At 35.2% G+C, this 16,328-nt stretch overlaps 1 protein-coding gene across 3 annotated transcripts in view; it reads right to left on the bottom strand.

Annotated features, from left to right (window-relative positions):
* Positions 1–16,328, bottom strand: part of sdk1a (sidekick cell adhesion molecule 1a) — a 464,366-nt gene that overhangs the window by 127,368 nt on the left and 320,670 nt on the right. For 2 of the 3 annotated variants that reach the window (XM_015360500.2, XM_015360501.2), the window contains exon 7: positions 14,238–14,264. The exons of the other annotated variant lie outside the window; for it this stretch is intronic. In XM_015360500.2, coding sequence (XP_015215986.2) covers positions 14,238–14,264 — 27 coding nt within the window. The remainder of the gene's footprint in view (positions 1–14,237; positions 14,265–16,328) is intronic. 3 annotated transcript variants of the gene reach the window in all.

The raw sequence follows: 16,328 nt of genomic DNA, 5'->3' as shown, positions 1-16,328 counted from the left end.
TATTACAAAACTCATATTATTGTGCTGTACAGTTCTTTAATAATAAAGAGCACAGCAAAAATTATGTGACACAGAACTTCACATGTCTTCATCCTTAGAGTTGGTTTGCTTTTTAAAGGACTAGAGCACTTATCAGCAACGACTAAAAGCGTGACTCTGCAAACAAGGATTCCGGACATCACACAGGTAATAACAGAGATACTGTACATTGCAGGATAGCAAAGCAAGACTGAGGCTGTATGTAGAATGTCAGAAGGTTTAAATATGTCAAGATAAATCTAGAATAAAGATGAATCACTATGTCTACACTACATACAGTACTGTATATGCTATACAGATGCAGACATTCAAAGTTCGCGGCACAAACCCGTACCACACGCATCTACCCACAAACCACCATACTGTACATGATTGACTGGCCAAAATGATCGACAGGGGCACTCGTAGTCCATTGGTCGGTAGTGAAAAGATTTAATCATTTAATCTCTTTACTGTGCACATTTTAATCTCTTAGTATTGAATATTTATATGGAATTTTACCACTAAAGGGAAATTTTAGTAGCTGAGCATAAAAAGAATAGGAGCATAACGCATCAAACAGCAAGATCTCACACACTGGGACTGATCTGTGAATTGTGGTGCTCCAGCAGGTTGAAAAAATAAATAAAAACCGGTTTAACAACTCTTAAGCATACTGTAGTTTTTGTTAACACAACTTTATCAGTGAAAAGACCACAAGCATTTTTCCTCCCCTCTACATTCTCAGAGTAGAACGTAATTTATTATTATCACAATTTATTGCAGTGCTAAATTGAACATTATTGATTACTAATAGTTTATGCTAACACCTAACTTTCTTAATTAGATGTATTTAAAACAATGAACTAAGTGTAACAGCATTCAGAAATACAATCGAGAATAATTTTGTGGTGTATGTATAGATTAATCTTTTCTAAAATGTAGAACAAAATTAAAATCTGTAATCTTTCCACATGTTTAATTTTAAACACTAAGTTATGAATGCAGACGCAATTGGTGCTTTACGGCCATTGTGCAATACTGAGCTATGCGCTTTCTCCCTCTCTCGTTGCCGCCTCCCCCTCTGACACAGTTCAGTGGGCAGCACGCTGTTTTCAAAGCCTTTGATTGCTGATCTGTTCTACATACAGGAAGACAACAGAATATTATTTTTTCTATTCGAAACGTGAATTTTAAATGTTTTATTAAGAAGTAAAAACCTTATAGCGTACACAGAGATTCTAAGCTGATCAGGAGGAAGAAAAATCACCCGTTTTTTGCACATAAAAAGTGGTTATTAACTATCGAAACCTGTTTTTATAGCTTTTAAAGTCGTGCAATGTCTAAGGAGGAACACATCATTATATCTTGTTTTTGCTTTATTTTTTAAGAATTAAAAAAACAACCTAATTTTAAAGACCTCTACTTGTGAAAGTTTTCGCAGCCTGCACGTAAAACTACAGATGCAGCTATTCAAAATGCGCGGGCGATACCGCATTATTTTCCGGCACGCTGTACGCAGTCTACCGCGAGTTACCGGTAAATACCGCGAGTTACCTGTAAATACCGCTAGCAAAATAATAGTATCCGGAATTTCCACAAGGTGGAGCTAATAAAGTTCAACCTCTCATGTTTGAGCTGTCGCCATCAAAGTCTTTAGCGAAGATATTACTAATAGTATTAATAATGAATTACCTTGGACAAGCTGTAAGTGTAAACTCAAAGTATTGCCTTGGTCCACATTCCTTTTTTCATTGACCGTCTTTGTAAAAGTAACACCACAGCATTTTGCAATCATGCATTTTTTTCCAATCATGCAAAGTACAGTAATTTTTGAGAATCGATTCACCATGCCTTTCACATGCTCATAAAAGAGAATGATTTAGGAACATAAATATATTACCGTATGCAAACTGTACTGTATACAGTATGTATATGTATATTTAATGTCTTAACTGTGCCCATTTAAGTATTGAATATTCATATGGAATTTTACCACTGAAGGGAAATCTTAGTAGCTGAGCATAAAAAGAATAGGAGCATACTGCAACGCGTGTGAAGGCCATAAACGATATTAATTTTGGAACATTAACATACAGTATATGGCTGGTCTCGGTACTTTAAAGAAAACATACACGAAACATGGTTTCATTATGACCAGAATCAGTCTTGAGATATTTTTAACTTGATTTACAGTATTTGAGAGGTATGTCTTGACACCGATACTACGCAAATACTGCTCACGTATATGTTTCTAGGTTTATATTATGCATTTCATACGGTCAAATTACTTTTGAGCAACTAATAAGAAGCGCGAAATGGTATGCCCAGGGCGTTCTAGTTTTCGTTTTGTTTTAATGCAGTGCAGTGGATTGATTAGAGATATCAAGTACATACAAGTCATTTTTTAAATGTTGTAGTTGGTCTTGTAAAAATGTTACGAGTACATCATCTGTCAACAATTACACAGGTTCTGTTTCCATATTGCGGATTTTGGTTACGTAATATTATTTTCTAATTTCACGTTGTGAATATATGATTTGGGCAAACAGAGCCGCAAAGAAGTACATTATGGGTTGTTGTTTTTTTTTTGCAGTTTTATCTAGAACAAGCGATGCTTAAACCTTTGTCTGATTCTTGTGAAACTATCCACACGACAGTTACAGTACCTAGGAGTTGACTTCAGTGATGTCACTGATGGGATGTTTCTAAAAATCCATCCTCTGTAAAACGTCTTCTCCACTTGTCCTGCATATGTATTCGCTAATGAAGCTGTGTGTTCTGAGCCTGGATCTCTACATTTCTGTATGAACCAGCTTAGAGGGCTAAAGACAGCTTGCGTTTAAATTGAGTGTAAGGTAATTTATGCTTCTAAAGTCATGGTCAGCATTTATTATTGTACTGTGCTGTAAACTTGTTCTGTGCCTAGTTACATTATTTTATAGCTTTATCAAATCTGTACATCGTCTGTCGATAATGTTTCTGTAGTGCTTTTTCAGCCCTCAGCATGTGACCGCGCTGGTGGCGCTGTTAGGTTCCTGACTTCCATGTCACACGGTCTGTGATTGAATCCCATGGAACTATGACTTTATTTTTTAACAAACATTTCTTTGAAAAAATGAAACGTTTCCCTTGGTCAGAGATTAAATAAAACCTCACTCGCACCAAACAAATTTATATTTCTAAATATCACAACATGATCGAATTTAAGTCTTTTAAATAACAATGAATAGTCACCTATGTGTTACAAAATAAACATTTATATTGATTTGAATCGCGTTTTGATTTAAATCGTAAACGCATGTTTAAATATATGTGTTTAAAGGCGATATACTGTATAAAAGCGCTGATTCTTATGGAATGTGTTCTGCCGGGGATTCAAAAAAAATTTTTTTTTAATCGCGTATCTAAGGAAAATTGCAGTATAACTTTGTTCATGCACAAACAGTGGCATGTTATATATACACAATACTGCTGACATTCTTTACTCAGCAGCTTATTAAAAACAGCAGCCATTGTGTTCAAACCATTTTTTTTTCACAGAAGAGTGACACAGCTTCGCGTTGTGAATCTGTTTTTCCGTGTTTACAAAGAAAGTGGAATACAGTAATACTACCTGCTATATAGATACATATATTTAGATATTTAGATCCTCAGTGCTTGTGCGATCGATGGAAATGTTCAAATAAATGTGCTAAAGAAAGAAACAAAAAACAAGTCATTTATTCCTTTATCATATTGGCTAGCTAATATCCTGTCCTTGTTAGTTAGCTACTTATGGCTATGTTTCTGCATTGCATAGCAACGAGGGACTATATTCTCAGGCAGAGGAATGTAAACAGCTTAGTTTTTGTGTTAAATAAATTTGTTAAATTATAATTCATTCTATACAGCAATCACATATTTGGGGACCATTTTATAAAAGCAATAAGGCACTCGAGGCCTGTGCTATATCGTGGATATAGTCACAGTTAAAAGGGTTGCCGCCCCTCTGCATCGTGTCAGGCCTAACAACACCTTTTAACTGTGACTATATCCACGATATACAGTAGCATGGCCTCGAGTGCCTTATTGCTTAAATAATTAGATTCTGAAAAGTATGAGTTTCTTTTACTGCGATAACGAGCGCAAGTATTCATGGAAAATGGTAATCACTTAACTCACTTTAAACGTTTTGTGATATTAAGAAAAAACAACAAATTCAATATAGTGTCGGTAATATTTAGTCAGTAATAATATCAGTTGCAGTTTTAAATTATTTGTTGTTATTATAAATGACTAAGCTTCTAACTTGCTGTGATATTTAGAAATATAAAAAATGTCAATATACAGGAGTGTCCATAATATTTGCTACTTTAGTTTTTCAAAGAAATGTTTGTTAAAAGAAAACTCATGGCGATAGCTGGATTTGAACACCCGACCTCACACTTATAAGTCAGTCACTTAAGCCATCATGCCACTGACACAGTCACATGACAAGCAGTAAAAACAGCCATACACACATACTATTGTTTGTGCAACAGTATCTGAATATAATTATATCGTTATTAATTTATATTATTAAATCATATTAAGGTATGTGATTCCATATTATATTCCCTATTAATCAAATTCTAAAAGTATGCTTTTGTTTACTCCGATAACGAGGGTATTCGCAGAAAAGGTTAAAAGGATCAATTTTCACAAAGTATGTAAACGGACAGTAATATGGTCAGTAGGAGCATGTAAAAACGAAATAACCACATGTAAGACTTAAATGCTTAAAATGTTTAGGGAGCAATGGAATACTGGTGTGTATTTTTTCTTTAAACTACCAAGACCAGCCATATACAGAACAGTTTACATACAGTAATGTGTTTATGTTCCTAAATTAATATTTTTTATGAGCATGTGAAAGGCATGGTGACTCGGAGATTTGCATGATTGGAAACGAATGCATGATCGGATCAAGGAAATACTGTGGTGTTACAGATGCAGCCATTCAAAATGGGTGAGGTATTTCGCGGCATACTGCGACACGCCCACCGGGGTATCACGCAGTTCACGTGTGTCACGTGACTAACTATCCGGCGTCGCCTTGTAAAACCGCCAGGGGGAGCTTAACCTCTCATGTACAGCATTTGAGCCTTTAATTTTGAACTGTGTATTACAGCATGTTAATCATCAGTCATTAAAATGTTGGTATATTTTATGAAAGCAAGATTGCTCAGTTGGACAAAAGTACACAACCTACCTTTATCAGAAATATTTATGCATCAAAGCGTTTACTGAAGATATTACTAATAGTATTAATAATGGATGACTTTGGACAAGCTGTATACTCAAAGTATAATTTCTTTAGCACATTTGTACAAGCACTTGGAATCTGTCCAAGCCATACTTTGTCAGGCATTTTGTTTTACTTCAAGGGGCATAAAAACTTCCTTGCTTTTAACAGGGCGTTTCATAATTTCTAACTACGAAAATGATTTAAAATGCGACACCTATCATTCAACTAGAGCTTAAAATATCACAAGGAAAAATACACACCGGTATTCCATTTCTCCCTAAACATTGTAAGCTTCGAAGTCTTTCACTAACGTGATACCGGAGTCAACAAGCTTACTTTTAGAATTTGATTAAAATGGAATATAATATGGAATCGCGTATCTCAAGAAATTAATAACGATATAATTATATTCATGTTGCAAAAGAACTGCAACGGACATAAAAACTCCCTTGCTTTTAACAGAGCGTTCCATAACTTCTAACTACGAAAATGCCAGGTGAAAGGATTTGTAAACATATTTTGTTAAAGCAAGTCAGTTTTTTCCGCAGCACATAAAATACATTTTTCCAAGAAAGTTTAGCCTTTGTCACTAATGAAACCACTAAATAAAGACATAAATATAGAAATCTTAAGATTTGTTTTATTTAATGTTGGTAGCAAGATGAACTGTCAGAGTGTATATTTTGTGGCGGAGTTGCTGCAAGATGTTAACAGTGAAAAAGGTATTTAGAAATGAGTTATTTCAAGATGAAAAAGAAAACATACACGAAACATGGTTTCATTATGACCAGAATCGGTCTTGAGATATTTTTAACTTGATTTACAGTATTTGAGAGGTATGTCTTAACACCGATACTACAGTGCTTAAGTACTGCTCACATATATGTTTCTAGGTTTATATTATGCATTTCATACGGTCAAATTACTTTTGAGCAACTAATAAGAAGCGCGAAACGGTATGCGTTTTACTTTCGTTTTGTGCTGGGACCCGTGGATTGATTAGAGATATCAAGTACATACAAGTCATTTTTTAAATGTTGTAGTTCGTCTTGAAAAAATGTTACGAGTACATCATCTATCAACAATTACACAGGTTCTGTTTCCATATTGCGGATTTTGGTTACGTAATATTATTTTCTAGATTTCACGTTGTGAATATGATGGGATGTCTGATGGGATGTTTCTAAAAATCCATCCTCTGTAAAAAGTCTTCTCTAGTTGTCCTGCATATGTATTCGCTAATGAAGCTGTGTGTTCTGAGCCTGTATCTCTACATTTCTGTATGAACCAGCTTGGAGGGCTAAAGACAGCTTGTGTTTAAATTGAGTGTAAGGCGATTTATGCTTCTAAAGTCATGGTCAGCATTTATTTTTGTACTGTGCTGTAAACTTGTTCTGTGCCAAGTCACATTATTTTATAGCGTTTATTATAGCGTTATCAAATACGGTGTTACTGTAGTTTCCTGACTCCCATGTCACATGGTCTGTGATTGAAACCTGTAAAACCGGTTTAATTCATCACAGCCAGCACTCTTCAGGTGTGAGGGTCTTCTGCTCAGAATGAAACGCTAAAATGTTTGTGTATATTCTAATGGTAGTGGGGGCAGGGTGTGTGGGAACAGGTTTGGTTGAAATTGCATTGGAGATCTATGTTCTTCACACCTGAAACATTTTCTCTGAAAGCATTTTCTTTGCAGTTTAACCGATCTTGTTACAGCATGTTACAGTTTACTATTATTAACCATATTAATTTTAAGTGCTTAATCTAAAATCTTGTAAAAATATATTTTCATTGTTCAAATATACATTAAGTCTGACTATCATATAATAAGTTAAATACAAAACTAAAGAAAAAATAGGGTTAAATATAATTCAAAATATTTTGCTAACAATGTTAACTGTTTATGAATAATAAAATGTATTAACTAAGGAGTAGGATGGCACAGTTGTTAGTATGTTTTTTGTTTTGTTTCTTTTTCATAAATACAACAGTAGTACCTGATGTCTCAGTGGCTTTCAAAATTAAATTATGCATGCAAACCTGTGAATTAGAAAGATAACTAAGATATCCATCCATTATATTCCATAATATCCATGAAATATACGGCGCTGAAATATGTGTGACGCAGTGGTGGCTGACACAGTGAGGTGCCCTGGCAGCTGTATGATGCAGTGGTAGCCTGGCACGGTGAGGTGCGCTTGCAGCTATGTGACGCAGTGGTGGCCTGGCACGGTGAGGTGCGCTGGCAGCTGTGTGATGCAGTGGTGGTCGGGTATGTAGAGGTGCACTGGCAGCTGTGTGTTGTGACGCATGGTGGCCTGGCACGGTGAGGTGCGCTGGCAGCTGTGTGATGCAGTGGTGGCCTGGCACGGTGAGGTGCGCTGACAGCTGTGTGGTGTGGCGCAGTTGTGGCCTGGCACGGTGAAGTGCGCTGGCAGCTGTGTGATGCAGTGGTGGCCTGGCACCGTGAGGTGCGCTGGCAGCTGTGTGGTGTGACGCAGTGGTGGCCTGGTACGGTGAGGTGCGCTGGCAGCTATGTGGTGTAAAGTACCGAGACCAGCCATATACTGTATGTTTATGTTCCAAAATTAATATCGTTTATGGCCTTCACACACGTTACAGTATGCTCCTATTTTTTTATGCTCAGCTACTAAGATTTCCCTTCAGTGGTAAAATTAGATATGAATATTCAATACTTAAACGGGCACAGTTAAGACATTAAATATACATATACATACTGTATACAGTACAGTTTGCATACGGTAATATGTTTATGTTACGCGATTAAAAAATAAATAAATAAAAATGAAAAGTCCAGCACCAGCTGGATTCGAACACACAACCTGCCAGTTGGTAGTCACGCACCTAGACCAGTAGGCTACAAGACAGCTCGCATGAACAGGAAACAGCCCTACACAGCCCTGCCGCAGTACACGGATATAATCATACTGTTATTAAATTCTTGAGATACGCGATTCCATATTATATTCCCTTTTAATCAAATTCTAAAAGTATGCTTGTTGACTCCGGTATCACGTTAGTTAAAGACTTCGAAGCTTACAATGTTTAGGGAGAAATGGAATACTGGTGTGTATTTTTTTCTTTAAAGTACCAAGACCAGCTATATACTGTATGTTTACATTTCAAAATTAAAATCGTTTATGGCCTTCACACACGTTACAGTATGCTCCTATTCTTTTTATGCTCAGCTACTAAGATTTCCCTTCAGTGGTAAAATTCAATATCTACAACGGGCACAGTAAAGACGTTTACAGTAAGTCTTTCTACGACAGACCAACGGACCACGAGTGCCCCTGTTGGTCAACCAATCATGCACCGCGGTACCCCGTGTCATCTTACCTGCAGTACGTGTCTGTACCGCTCACTTTGAATGGCTGCATCTGTACATTTTGTCAATGAAAAAATAAAGTATTTTCATTTAAAAAGACGGTCACAAAGAATGTGGACCAGGGTAATACAGTACTTTGAGTTTACAGCTTGTCCAAGGTCATTCATTATTAATACTATTAGTAATATCTTTGGTTAAGACTTTGATGCATAAAATATTTCTGCATAATCAAAATATTTATGATAAAGGTGGTAGGTTGTGAGCAATCTTGCTTTCATAAACTATACCAACTTTTTAATGTATAATGATTAACATGCTGTTATACACAGTTTAAATTTAAAATTCTAAAGAGTATACAACTTAAATTCTTAATAGAATAAAGATTGTCCCTCAGCAGTGATCGGGATTCTAAACCAAATGATTTCTGTTGACAGCTCAAATGCTGTACAGGAGAGGTTAAGCTTTATTAGCTCCACCTGCCGGTTTTACAAGGTGATTCCTTGTAAACAATCTAATTTGCATACGGTATATTGCGGTATATTGCGGTGTACTGCGTTGAATGGCTGCATCTGTATGTATACACTGGCCTCTGTTTGTGGTAACTGAATGAAACAAAAGATGACAGCAACAGAGAACGCAAGCTGGATTAAACAAGAATTTTTTATGAATAGTAAAGGATGATTTTGTATTGGTTTATGGGGCAAATGCCAGTTAGTAATGCATTCCAGTTAATAAAAGGCTGCATTATATAGCTTTACTTTATTGATCAACAGCCGACAAACACCATGTACTGTAAGTATTTAAGGGGCACTCCCCAACTTTTGATCACAGAAATATGACTATGACTACATGTAAATAGGTCACCCAAAAACACACACTTGGATCTTTTCAAGTTATTTATCTTACTAATGACCTCCAAAACAGTTTTAAATGAGACACAGACTATACATACAGTATTGAAATGTTTATTACTTTGGTAGTATTGGTTTTAAAAAGTATAGTTATTTCCATCATGGAACTTTCCATAGCCACTAAATATGCTTGAGAGAAAAAGCACATCATGTAAAAACAAAGAAAAATCTTTGTTTAAACATATATGACTAATATAAAAAATATCTTCCAAGATACTAGATAAAACACCAATCTGAACCATTTTGCTGAATGGATTTAATTCTATACACTATATCACATTTCACTTTTTAGACTGCTTACACTTTTAACCACAAACTGAACATAGGAGGAAAAATACACTTTAAAATGACCCAGATGGAACAAAGCTTGAATTATTTTGTTAATTAGTGGCGGGTTCTGAAAATTTAAAATCATTAAAGCTCCACAAGATACTGTAGTACTATTTTCCATATGGAAAAAAAAGAGACTTGAGACTTGATCACAATCCTGGCTTTTAAAATTTCCCTAACTTTACGCAGGGATTAATTACATCATCAGGGAAAAACATACTGTTTCTGGAAATATTGCCAATTTCAACCAAGTTTGGGGAACATTTGATCAATATCTTGTGTGAGAAAAATGGTTTCTTTCCTGTTTTTACATTAAAATACAGTATCATTACTATGGAAAAAAGTTTAACTTTAAACCAGACATGTAGCACTTGCTTTCAAGGAAAAACCCATGAAGTCATTCCTAATGTGACTGTTCTACTGAACTTCTGTATGTTACTGTATAATATCCAGTTTTTCTCAAAGATAAGTTACAAATCAGATTCTGGGACAGATCCTCGGTACCACAGTGTAGTATTAAATCAAAGATGCCAAAAGGATAAACATGACTCATGTCATGGAACTGTTGAGATTGTTTTAAACAGTTCAAATTAAAAAGAAAGAAATCCCCTTCACAGTCCCTTGTGAACGTAAATTGTTAAAACAGCTTGCCACACTCCATTGTGTTCAGATAAACCCCATGTTTTTTAACCTCTTTCATTAACCAAAGACCTTTTAAATGCGTCTGTTTCTCAAGGGATACAGAAAATCTATGTGAACAGCAGGCACATTAAATAATTGATAGATTACTTGGCTGCAGGGTTATATTGGAGACTGAAAGAAGAAAAAATCTACATGTTTACTAGGAGATCAATGGAACTTGATCTGGAACAGAGCAAGCCACATACAGTATTCTGAAGGTGGTTTAAGGGATTTTTGGTTTTATGACTCATATGCTACTTCTGCTTATGTGCCTATGTATTTAATTAACATTCTACATTTTTGCCCACTTCTTTAAATTATATTTTTAAAAATTAGATTTTTAAATGGGAGTAGGTAACTTAAAAGGGAGGCAAGTGAAAGACCTCAAGCAATACACCTGATCAATGTTAGGCAAGAAATTGAAAAGTCAGTATCAGAATCAGTTCAATTTGTGTTATAGGGAATCAATGAGAAGTAAAATAGTGAGATCTTAAGAAAATTAATGCAGGAATAAAATTAGGTGCCAAAGAATATGAATCAAGCCTTTGATGTCGTCTTTGAGGAAATGTATAAAGGAGGTATTTGAATCGAACTCATGAGGCTTTTCAACTTTTTAAAAAAGCTGAAAGATTCATTTGTCATGGAGAATATGTGGAAATAAACAGATCATAGTGGTAACTAAAACTCCAACAGGATGACAAACTTTACAAAATAAAAAAGAAGGAAACCTTTGGAGAGTATGGGACAAAAAACAAGTTAAGAATCCCCTGCAAATTTTGTTCTAGTATGCATTTCCATATTTTGTGCATAGTTTAACTGAACTTTATTCTGCTCTGTAGTTTAAAAGATTATGTTTGATAATTAAGCAAAATATCAGTTTTAGTTTACTGATGCCTAATAGCTGGTCACTAGGAGACTTACAGAATGTTTAGTACTTTTGAGTACAATTCCGGGAGACAAAAAAGGAGGCTAAATCTGAGTAAAAGACAAACTTGTCAAAAATCTCTTCCAATGACTAGGAATAAAAGCAGCTACTTCAGTTAAATTCAAGACCATATCCACAAAGAATTATTAAATGTTATTTTAGTTGATTAAAATCACTGTAGGCCTACTTCTTACAAATTCACAAATTGCTTGGGCAGATTTTCTTTGTAATCTAGCAATAGCATCTCAATCAGTAATGCTATTTATACAATGTTCCTAGACCAGATTAATCGAATACGCAGTTTCATGGCCATCCGGAAGTTGGATGCAAATCAGAAAATGACACAAATGTTGCACAACAGAAAAAAAAATATTTGAGAAAAATATAGTATATGTTACAGACATATTAATATACACCTTGTCAAAGAAATACTATTGCACAATTTTTTTCTCCATACATATATACATACAATGCAATTTATGATTGCATTTATCTTGGTGTTCACAAGCAAACACACTTCCCTCTTAAAATAGCATTAATCATAAAATATAGTACAGCAGCTCTGAGACATATAGTGATGTGTCAGAATCCCAAGTAAGGTAACGAAAAACCAGACTTTAACAGGAATCAATTGAGTAAGTAATAAGATTCATGATGCATTACAGGAATAACCTCACGCCACATTATCTGATCAGAAAAATTGTTGTTTCTGTGAGAACTCATTCAAAGATTACTGATGTCAAGCTATTAAATTTGTCTGTAAAGTTATTTCTTGTATTTAAGCCTTTGATAAAATCACCACCGCTCCATGACTGGCGGAGGAAGTACACAGCGTAAACAGAACACGACAAACAGATGCACTTGGGAGGATTGTTGAACATTACCAAGATACTGATAAAACAGCTCATATCTGCCAGGAGTGTTATTAATAGAATTATCACGCCTGCATTTAGGACCTCACACTGTGGAAGAGGTGCTCAGCTACGCTGCTGTGTGGAAACAGATAAGAGTGACAAGTGTTTGAATGCAGACAGGGGTATCTAAGGTGCGAAGAATAATTAGAAGTTGTCTGATTGTTAAAAAGAAAGTCCCCAAAGAAAATAAGAAGTGCTCCAAACAAAAGTGACAGGCTGAATTTTTCTACCTTCTATTAATGGCCTTGAATTCAATAGCTAGTTTTCTGTAAGGGGGGGGGGGGGGGGCTTTTTTCCTGTCTTTCTTAAAGGGGGAGCAGAGAAACCAATAATTTGATCCTATCCACAAGGGATCTGTTTGACTCAACTCATTAGTCTTCTGTGTTGACAGGTAATGTCATGAAGCATCCTTTAGCCTAGGCAGTTTCATCTCCTTTGCCAGAATGTCACAAAAAAGCCATGAATAAGGTTCAGAATACATTACTAAAAAACATATTTCTTGCAATTCCTCTTTTTCCTGCAATCTCTGAAAGACATGGCTTTTTTATTTCCGGCAACAAATTCATTACGTCTAACATTGTGTACCATCATCTGTGAGTCCTGCTCAATCTAACATGTCAATTAATTTAAGTTAAGAACTACCCTGTGTTAAATCTGATGGCAGAATGTTTCACTGTATTTACAATGGGAGGCCACAGTTCCACAGTGCTATTAATGAGTTGATCTCTTGAGGTCTTCCTTGTCAGATTTAAAAAATGATTCCAACAGGTTCGATTCAGCATCACAATGAGATCCGATGTGAATATAAGCCTCTCTTTCCCAGTCAATCATGAAAACTAAGATCTTCAAGAATATTGATTTCAGTTGAAATAGGTCTACATCTAAGCCCTCATTCTATATCTGGCTGAAATGGACAGTAAGAAGACATTTTTATATTCTAAACACAAAAGGTATGGGAAGAGTTTTTGTTTTATATCTTTGCAGTTAGATACAAACCTATATATCCAACTCTGGGCATATCTGTTCCACTGAGAATTCAGGCCGTCATCTGGATAGACTTTCAGAGACAGAAAGCATCCTAATATATGGATTACTAATTTTCCACTATTTTTAATGGTCTGCAGTATCTACTTGCTGAATAGTACTTACTAAAAGAACATTACATATGTAATAATGAAGCACTAATCTTTATGGTTTTCGGTAGTGTTTAAGTTGTAATTCCGTACTTAACTACCTCTGTATATGTACTGCATAACTGCTGTACAAGATCATTACTTCTATACACCTTAAACAATATATTAATAACTGACTGTAAATATAAACACAGCATTAGTTGCATTGAAATCTACAAATGCACTAACAATGTCGAACACTACTTTGCATAAAACACTGTGAATCAAAGAACTGTTAATGTTATTCAGTTTCAAGTGTTTCCACCACAAAGCTTAACAATACTGTCTAGTCCCAGTATCAGTGCAATCAACCTAGACAACATGTGTTAATAACTACTCACATTCAAATGAAGACTTAATATGGTTTGACTGGCGTGGAAAACACATGGGCATTTGGAATATCAGACAGGTGAGACAATGGCAACACTGTACAGTATATAGAAAGGGCTCTATTTTTGAAAGCAGCCAATGAAGCACAAGGTAAAAAAAACAAACAGAACTGTTTCAACCAGAAGAGGGAGCTAAAATAGTTAATGATAATATATTACTTGAATTGAAGAAGGGCAAATTCAAGTATTCAAATATTTGCACAGGTCACTTAGACAGAAAAGTACATTAGCAACTTTTTGGAGTTTTAAACCCCCTATTGTATTTTAAAAGTATCTTACCAAGAGATCCTCGATTCTTCTTGCTTACTGTCCAGTGGCATGAGAGGAAGAAAAAAGAAACAACAGCAGATGCTATGACTTTATTTAAAACATTAGGTTTACATTTATATTTGTATTTAATTTCATCCATCCTTATTAACAAATATGTACTTCACCGTGACCTTAATCTTAAGAGCTTGGTCTCCAGTCAGACAGTACGCATGGCTGGAAATAAAATTCTAAGAAAAAACATCTAACACATGCTGCATTTCTAAGTGTAATGCATATTTTGTGGACTATAATCACATGAGAAAGGCCCCTAAGGCCCTTTAATATAAATTTCTACTGCTTAACCAGAATATTTGTAAATTGTGAAGAAAAGGAAAACGACATCTGTTTGTACTAGTTATTGTAAAGACTGCCTTTTCATTGTCAAACAGGCAAAACATTTTCCATCCTCTCTTCTTGCATCTCCATACAGTACACTTGCTAGGAGAAAGTCCCATGATATGCAGAAGAATACAAATTTAAATTAATAATCTGAATATGGTGAGTCAATGTTATGTGGTCTGCTGGATCTGTTTTACATGAAGGTTGGAAACAATAAAAGTTGGGCAACAGCAGAATCTGAACCATCACTTATCTGTGATTTTAATTTATTTACCTGAATGTGTTTCACAGACTTAATTTAAACAGTGCGTAATTACATTAATTCATCTCAAGTGGAAAACACTGATTTATGCAGTTTCCACTCACTGCGCTGCCCAAACAGTCCGATGAGTGACTACAAAGCTGCCAGATTGCAGATGAAACAGTAACACTTAAGTCATGAAACATTTAGCGCTCCAGGAATTTGGAACCTCTCAGTTCCACTTCCACAGAATACTGTAAAATAAAAACTAACAGGTAACAACAAAACAGTAGCAGATTACTCTGAAAAGAAAATCACCAAAAGCCTTAGAATCTACAATTAAAAAATAAGAAAAGTAGGAGTAAAATCAGAATTAAGATAATCAGTCGACATGGCACTAAAATGGTAGCAATCATTATTCTTCCAAAGGAACCCATATAAATTTTACTTGCAACAAGATAGGACAAGAGTTGCACTTCAACATTCTTAAAAACACTGGTACTCTTATCTACTAAATCCAGTTTGGTCACGTTTAAACTACTGTATTAGCGATAAACCTCTGTAATAAATGTAATGTATATGTGATCCATTCTAATTCAAATCCACTTATTCAAACCATGGAACACATAATGTAGCAAGCCCAACACAACACAGTTTTTAGCCTTCAGTCTCTTTAACTATTTCAACCATTTTAATCTTTAACCAGGCTCTTCCAAGGCCATGGAAAATTCAGGATGGATTTATACCTTTGCATTTTGATAGATAAAACAGTCAGATGCTGTTTACTTTGATGTATATAATATACACATATTGTTCAAGTAGGTAGCTGTGTCAGCATGCATAGGCTGCAAAGGAACAAGTAAAGGTTTATTCCATGCTGAAAAGAGAAGAAAAGAAACACAGGATTTCGTCTCTGACACACCCGAAGAAGGCTGCACAGTCAAAATGTTGTTGTTTTTCTTCTCATTTCAGCATGGAGTAAACCTTTACTTGTTCCTTCTACAAATATTGTTGTTTTTATCCAGTTTGTGGATATCCTGCCACTTTTAGGCTTAAATTATACTTAGTTTCTACTTAGTAAGGATGAAAACATGACACAAAATACTGTATAATGTTTTTTCCATAACCAATGACTACTTTTAACCCAGTTGACTAAATAAAACAGAAAACCTCCGTTTTCATTACACAAGAGGTTGGCACAAGTAATTTTTTTCTGTCATTCAGCAGTCAAACCATGTAAAAGATTGTACGCCTATGTGAGATGGACACCAATCTAGATACAAAGATCCAGAAAGAAATCTAGAAACATTTAAACTAAAATGGAAGGGGGGTAAGCCAATGAAAATCCAAAAGGAAGTTATATAGGGTGCAAAGTAAAAGAAAATTAAAAAAAAGTTTTATTGGAATAGAAGCATTGGAATTACTAATATGGCTAAGCAAAACAATATAGATAAATGCAACATTAATGAATTCAATCTTTT

Source organism: Lepisosteus oculatus, chromosome 19 (genome assembly GCF_040954835.1).
Source record: "Lepisosteus oculatus isolate fLepOcu1 chromosome 19, fLepOcu1.hap2, whole genome shotgun sequence".
In the NCBI taxonomy this organism is placed as follows: domain Eukaryota; kingdom Metazoa; phylum Chordata; class Actinopteri; order Semionotiformes; family Lepisosteidae; genus Lepisosteus; species Lepisosteus oculatus.
Note: the sequence above shows the minus strand (reverse complement) of the source record. Positions and strands in the feature narration are given on the sequence as shown.